The 6,531-nt window shown below is 38.3% G+C and overlaps 5 protein-coding genes across 5 annotated transcripts; 3 read left to right on the top strand and 2 right to left on the bottom strand.

Moving 5' to 3' along the window:
- Positions 1 to 62: 62 nt before the first annotated feature.
- Positions 63 to 787, top strand: FDP41_012517 (uncharacterized protein; the record flags this gene model as incomplete). The annotated part of the gene is made up of 3 exons (XM_044703045.1): positions 63 to 174; positions 255 to 386; positions 504 to 787. The coding sequence occupies 3 exons, from the start codon at positions 63 to 65 to the stop codon at positions 785 to 787; spliced, it is 528 nt and encodes a 175-aa protein (XP_044566120.1).
- A 58-nt stretch (positions 788 to 845) lies between these two features.
- On the bottom strand, positions 846 to 1,406 carry FDP41_012516 (uncharacterized protein; the record flags this gene model as incomplete). Its single annotated transcript, XM_044703044.1, has 1 exon — positions 846 to 1,406. One exon carries the CDS (start codon positions 1,404 to 1,406, stop codon positions 846 to 848), a length of 561 nt encoding a protein of 186 aa, XP_044566119.1.
- A 772-nt stretch (positions 1,407 to 2,178) lies between these two features.
- FDP41_012515 (uncharacterized protein) lies at positions 2,179 to 3,592 on the top strand (the record flags this gene model as incomplete). Its single annotated transcript, XM_044703043.1, has 2 exons — positions 2,179 to 2,547; positions 2,942 to 3,592. 2 exons carry the CDS (start codon positions 2,179 to 2,181, stop codon positions 3,590 to 3,592), a joined length of 1,020 nt encoding a protein of 339 aa, XP_044566118.1.
- A 147-nt stretch (positions 3,593 to 3,739) lies between these two features.
- Positions 3,740 to 4,662, top strand: FDP41_012514 (uncharacterized protein; the record flags this gene model as incomplete). Its single annotated transcript, XM_044703042.1, has 2 exons — positions 3,740 to 3,881; positions 3,947 to 4,662. 2 exons carry the CDS (start codon positions 3,740 to 3,742, stop codon positions 4,660 to 4,662), a joined length of 858 nt encoding a protein of 285 aa, XP_044566117.1.
- Positions 4,663 to 4,700: 38 nt separating this feature from the next.
- Positions 4,701 to 6,491, bottom strand: FDP41_012513 (uncharacterized protein; the record flags this gene model as incomplete). Its single annotated transcript, XM_044703041.1, has 1 exon — positions 4,701 to 6,491. One exon carries the CDS (start codon positions 6,489 to 6,491, stop codon positions 4,701 to 4,703), a length of 1,791 nt encoding a protein of 596 aa, XP_044566116.1.
- Positions 6,492 to 6,531: the final 40 nt, after the last annotated feature.

Here is a 6,531-nt window from a genome sequence, read left to right as displayed (position 1 = left end):
TGACATCTCTGAATAGAGCGGAGGACAAAAGTAGCGATACAACATTGGATCATTTTGTGGTCATGATTCTGCCAGGAAATGGTTGTGAAGATATTTTGGATTCGAATTGGTATAGTGATTGCAAAGATAAAATTGAACAGCTGTTCGAGAATGATATTTCTCGGAAAGTTACTGGTATGTGTTCGGGAGTGATGAACCAGCGAGTGATGAATTGAAATTATTCATAATTATTATCTTTGTGACAATGCAATCAGTGATTTGTAAGGATATGCCTGATCCCTATGTGGCAAGAGAATCTATGTGGATTCCATTTGTGGAACAGCAATTAAAGCCCTATGAAGGTAAAGAACACTGCAAATTGGTGTTGATAGGACATAGCTCGGGAGGTAGGTCTAAAAATTATAATTGACTTATGCATAAGAGTGACACTCTCGAAAACCCCATTCAAGCGGAGTGTGCAATGAGATATATCGAGAAACACCCTCTCCATGCATGTATATTAGTGTCTGCTTGTGTCACAGACATGGGAGATGAAAATGAAAGGAGGAGTGGCTATTACAACAGAGAATGGAATTGGAAATCAATGAAAGAGAATTGCCCAACCATTATCCAATTTGGATCTAAGGATGATCATTTGGTGGACTTTGAAACCGAGCAAGTGGTAGTGAACCACAATTTGAAACCCATCACTTACTTTTATGAGGACAAAAATCATTTCCTTAGTTACACAGTGGATCCTGAGATCATCAAAAGCTTCAACAATGACATTATTAAAAAGACGAACTAGTCTGGTTCTTACGTAGACTCGACTTTTGAATTAAATTTAATTATTTATTGGTGGAGATTTATTCGCTCTTTTGGCTCTTGAGCTTCTTTCTGGTCATTCTACCTGGCTTTCCTCCTTGGACCAAAGCAGAGAAAGGTGACATGTTGATGTGCTTCTCAGAATCGACTCTGACAATGAATGAAGGAACGTTAACAGTTTGCTTACCAACACGGATGTGTCTTTGGAAAATAAGTTGACGAGCATGGTGGATGGACTTTGACAAACCCAACTTTTGAACGACGGTTTGCAATCTTCTTTCCAACAAGTCCTCTGTCTTCAAGGACAAGATGTAATCGAGTTGTTGCTTGCTTTCATCCAAAAGACCCAATCTGGTCATTCTTCTCAACAAAGCAGCACCTTCGAATTGTCTCTTCATATCATCTTCTGGCAAAGTGAGCAAGTGTCTAGCAGTCTTACGAGCACGAGCAAGATAGTATTGGAGTCTCCAGATTTCTTGCTTGTTCTTCAAACCATATTTACCGCACATCTTCAATTCTCTATCCATACGTTCCTTTTCGAATGGACGTCTTGGTGGCAAGGAGACCTTGCTGTGGACTCTATAACATCTGTTTTGGACCATCTATTCGGTTTAGGAGTTGTTGATGATGTAAAGGAATGTTTGAAAGAAGAAATTTGTTCAGAACAATTACACGCTGCACGATGGGCGAGTGATACAAACCTTTTTGGCGTATTTTTTTTCAACAAACGATTTTCAAAATCTATTGGTCAACCATCTTTTGTTTTTACAATGCCTGGAAGGAGTGTATTTGGGTTCAGTGCACAACACGACTGAACAAGCATTTAGAATTGAACGCGTTCTTGTGGTTGTATTGAAGGCTCTTCATATATATTCGCATCACTACACCTGCACGTCGATAAAGTGAGATGATGTTGGTTTCACCCACTCCTCTCCAAGAATCAACACCTCATCTCAAAAATGTCAAACCATCATCAAGAAGAAGAGAACAAAAGTAAAGCTGAAATTCAGCATTCGGATTCAAGTCTCGTTACCAATACGAGTACAACAAAGAGGAAAGAGAAGAGAAAAACTCGGATCAAAACACTCAATCTCAAATGACAGTTTCATCATCATCCATATCAAAACATGAAGAAAGATTGCCCTTTCCAAGATTCGGAGAGAAACTCGATCAAAAATCTACCCTTCACAAGAACAAATCAACCAAATGATAAATGAAAGAAAGAATATTTTGTTTCAATTGTTAAAGGTAGATCGACAAAGAAGAGAGTAGGTACATAATCACGATACATCAATATTTCAAAATAACGAACGAATTGGTACAATTTGAATGGGCCACATCATATTTCATTGATTATTATTCAATTGCACAATAATGAACGTAATGGCCACTCAAATTATTACTATTGGAAAAATTGCTAGAAAAGATATTTCAATTGGAGAATTTATTCCCGAGGAAAATGCAGTGAAAACTATTCAAATGAAAGGTAAAATTGGCTCTGATATGGGATTTACTATCCGAAAAGAAAATCTTTGCGAGCGAATACGAAAGAATCCAACTGTTTATGTTGAGGGTCTCGATGAAAAACTGATCATTAGACAAGATTCAGAAAATGCTTTTCGTTTCTTGCATATTGAAGAAGCCCTCTATTTAATAGATGTTGGATCTCTTATTTTAATTGTTGAGAAAGAACCCTATCAATTGTGCCATTTGGAAATTCAGGAAAAAAAGTTATTGAGGCTCGTGTTGGATATTTGGTTGCCTCTGTTCAGGAAGCATTTGCTTTATTTATTAGACATTCATCAATTTCAAAACATTTTTTTAGGAATCCTGAGGATTTGATCAATTCATTTCTAGCATATTCCTATCTCAAGAAATTAGGATTTTCCATTCAACGACATGATAAAGATAGGGAGGAAAAAAGAAAAGAAACAGCTTGAAAGACAAATCAAGTATAAAAACAAAAAGAAGAATTGAAGAATAATATTATTGATACAACGCATGAAGAAGACATCTCTGGAGAGGATCAGTTGCTGCCACCACAAACATCCAACACAGAGAATGAAAAAAGAAACGAAAAATAGACAATACGGAAAATTTGGAGAAACCTCAACTGCAATCCTTTGATACTCCAAAGGTAATCACTTCAAAGCAACAAAACAAAGCTAATTCTCGAGTATTGTGGAGTACGTTTGAATGGTTTTCACAGCAAACAGCGAACGACGAGTTTCATGATGCTATTTCACCTCTCATTTACAATCTTGAATTGAAGGATGAACAATTATTGGAACAACAACAATTATTTAACACTCTGAATATTATCAAGTGTGGATTATGCAGTTATTCTTCTCCTATGCGCGATGTGATGAACACAACAACATCAGCAGACTCCTCTTCATCAACCGATATGATGGATTTTTCAACACACAGCACTGAGGGCACTATAAAAGCATTTGAACCAATCATGTTCGACGTATGGAAACCTGGTGTCAGCCTTAATGACTCTCCTTCCATGATTATTATTGTAACTTCTTTTTCCAACAGCACTGTTCCTACCATTAATGATATTTTCAAAGTGAGCGAACAAGGTGCACGCTTCAACCAAATTCCAATTTTCCATTGTGTGATTGGTGAAAGTGGCTCTGTGATGTTTATGAATTTATGTCCATGCGAAATTGAGAATTTGTTACTGACACCTCTAATGCCCTCTCAAGCAACAAGTGACACCACTACGACGATGACGACAATGTTACCCAGTGATCACACGGACCAATATAATCGAGAATGAAAATGGGGATGATCATGATAATGTAATGACAAACCCCACTCAAAACAATAAGCCTTGATTTTTCACAAGACGAACTTGCGAAAAGTAAATCCTATTAATAACCTAACAAAGAGAGCTCAAAAAAATTGCGTTCATTCAACAACAATCATGCATCCCCGATATGCCTTGTATTTCATTGTTTTGTTGGCGTTGTTTTCCTCTCTAACGCTCATTCTCTATATTAAATATTATTCAAGCAAGACACAAATGATTATTGCGAACGCGAATACAAGTGGACAACATCATCACGGTATTTTACATCCACCTCCGAATAATCAAAAGAATACCGAAAGAATTTATGATGCAACACAAAAGATGTTGAAAAACAATCGGATCATGCCTCATCAAATAATAATGAGGAAGAGAAGCCCTCTATTCAAAAGCAAACATCGTTGGGTGATTCACAACAATCTGAGACAAACAAAACACAGAACGTTCAACAAGTTGATTCACGAAAATTTAATCACAAAACCGATATTATTGACGGATTTTATGATGAGAAAATTGAATTAACTGTTGGGGATGTTGTAAAGGGCGTGATGAATTCAAAAATTGATGAGCAAGTAACAGAGGAAGAGGCAGTAAATTTCCAATTCACAAGAGATCCTTCAAAACATATCAAATGCAGAAACACTGTCCAAGGAGCTGATTATATTACCGACTCTAGAGGATATATTTGCAGTATCATGCATGTTGATCCAAAGACCCACTGTTGCAGAACAGACATCAACCCAGAACAAGCCAAAAAGGATGGTCTTCCTCCCGTGGAGAGATATTCTTGTTCAACCTGTAATACTAACAATCAATGTTGCTCTTCGTATGAACATTGCGTCAGTTGCTGTATGGATATTGACAAGAGAGATGATTTGCGAAAAATGTTCCAGCAGAGAAAGGACGACAAGTTATTTAAGGGTGTAAAGACGGTTTTTGAACTTTGTTTGTTGAGGTGCAGGACTACATCAAGAAGCGTACAAAACGAAAATAGATTTAAAGATCCAACCTACAGATACTGCTATGGATCCATCAACTAGATGCAAGCTAGCATGATTCAATCCTAGCGAATAGTCTCTTACAACAATTTATTGGAGAGTCTTGGAGATGATTTAGGCGAAGCCATATTTCTGGAAATTAGATTGATAGCGGCACTGGAAGAAGTACCTGAAAGTGGTCTTAATTGTACCGGAGATCTCGACTGACCTTTGATGTTGGTTGGGAGTGGAGCCGAGAAGGAATGGAGTGACCCTCGAGCTGGACTGGTAAATCCCAAGCTGTATTGCTTATCAATGTTGTCACAACCGCTATTACCGAACATGGAAACAAAACCTTTTGGTGACATCATTTTGGTCTTTTCTGATGATCTAAGCTTCTGTTGTACCAGAGCTGGATTCGAACTTTCATATGCAAGTCCATTATTGATGAACAGAGGAAGAGATTTGTCTCTAGTGAATTCCTCTACTTTTCCTACTGAAGTTATAAAATCCTTACCGGTGACCCACTTTGATTTGTCTGAGGGTCTGAAAAAATTTTCTTTTGGATCTGAATAAGGGCAAGCAGTGGTGATATAAAGGCCTTCGATATCTGCGACAGTATAGCCCGGAGTTTGTAGAGCTGAATTCATGTTGGCTTTCTGAACCTCTGACAAGCCCTCTATTGCTGAAGGGCTTATGTCAGCTCCAGAAAGAATATAGGAGGTATTGTACAACAGTTGTGGTGATGAGTAAATTTTGAGGAATGGGTTGCCATCTGAGGCAAGTCTTCCCTTACCCTTTTGCAAAAACGGATATCTTGATTTGCCCGCACTTGAAGAAGAAGAAGAAAATGAATCAGCAGAGCGTGCAAGGTCTCCAATGGAGAGCATTGAGGATGATCTAGATCTGTTTGGAGCTTGAAAACGAGGACTGCTTGATCTTGGCCTCTCTTGCATATTTCTCCTTATCTTCAATTTGGCGAATTCTTCTTCATTCATTTCAATCTCCAAACGTAGACTTCTGCTCAGAGTTGGAGAGAGAGGTGCATGAACGGAATACTTGCTTTCCTTTGTTTTTCCGAACCTTCTTGGAGAGCTATCTCGTTTTGGTGAAACTTGTCTGGCCAGTTGCTCCTCCATAAACTTTCCGACTTTGCTCATTTGTTCGCTGAAGGAGCTTTGATCCATCTGATGAGGTAGTTCGATCGAAGAAGATTCCATCTTTTTGCTGCTGGTTGAAGCTTGTGCTCCTTTCTCCCATGAATAAATGGGTTTCACCTTCTTTGGTTTGTTCTTTTCTGAGGACTGTTTGGTTTGCTTCGAAGGATCTTCTTGTTTTAAGGCTTTTTTCTCCTCAGAGGCAGTGGCACGTCCTGAGGTCGCATTACTTTTTGTGGACGCAGAGAACGGGTTGTTTTCCTCTGTTATTTCCTCACAAGATTCCACCGGATTCTGTTGTTGCACCGAGAACAAAGCATTCTTTAATTCATCAATCTTGGAGATGGTTTTGATGGGATAGTTCTCCAATAATTGTTCAAAGGAAGACCGAATTTCAAGGATTTTGTTGGAAAACTCTTCAGGAACAAAGGTTGGTTTGATTAGAAACTGATAATACATACCTTGAGGAGTATCTGTAGATCGTAGCTGATCAATCTCCTTAATTCTTTCTTGCAGCGCCTTTCCAAGCTTTGTAATGACTCCCATCTTATCAATGCTTGATTTAACGGAATTGGGAGCAACAGACAACTCCTTTTGACTTCGCAGCAGCCCATGAATTTCTTGTTGTTTCTCAAGTTTTAATTGAAGAAAGAGGACACGATACAGCTCGGCAATCTCGTTTGCCTGCTTCTCTATTTCTTCAGACTTATTGATGGAGAGTGGTACCCATTTCATGGTGATGGTGTTAGCATTAATATTTTTTTTATGATAATTT

This window comes from Naegleria fowleri (genome assembly GCF_008403515.1).
Source record: "Naegleria fowleri strain ATCC 30894 chromosome Unknown tig14, whole genome shotgun sequence".
NCBI classification, from domain to species: Eukaryota; Heterolobosea; class Eutetramitea; order Acrasida; family Naegleriidae; genus Naegleria; species Naegleria fowleri.
This window is presented reverse-complemented; position numbering and strand designations above follow the sequence as displayed.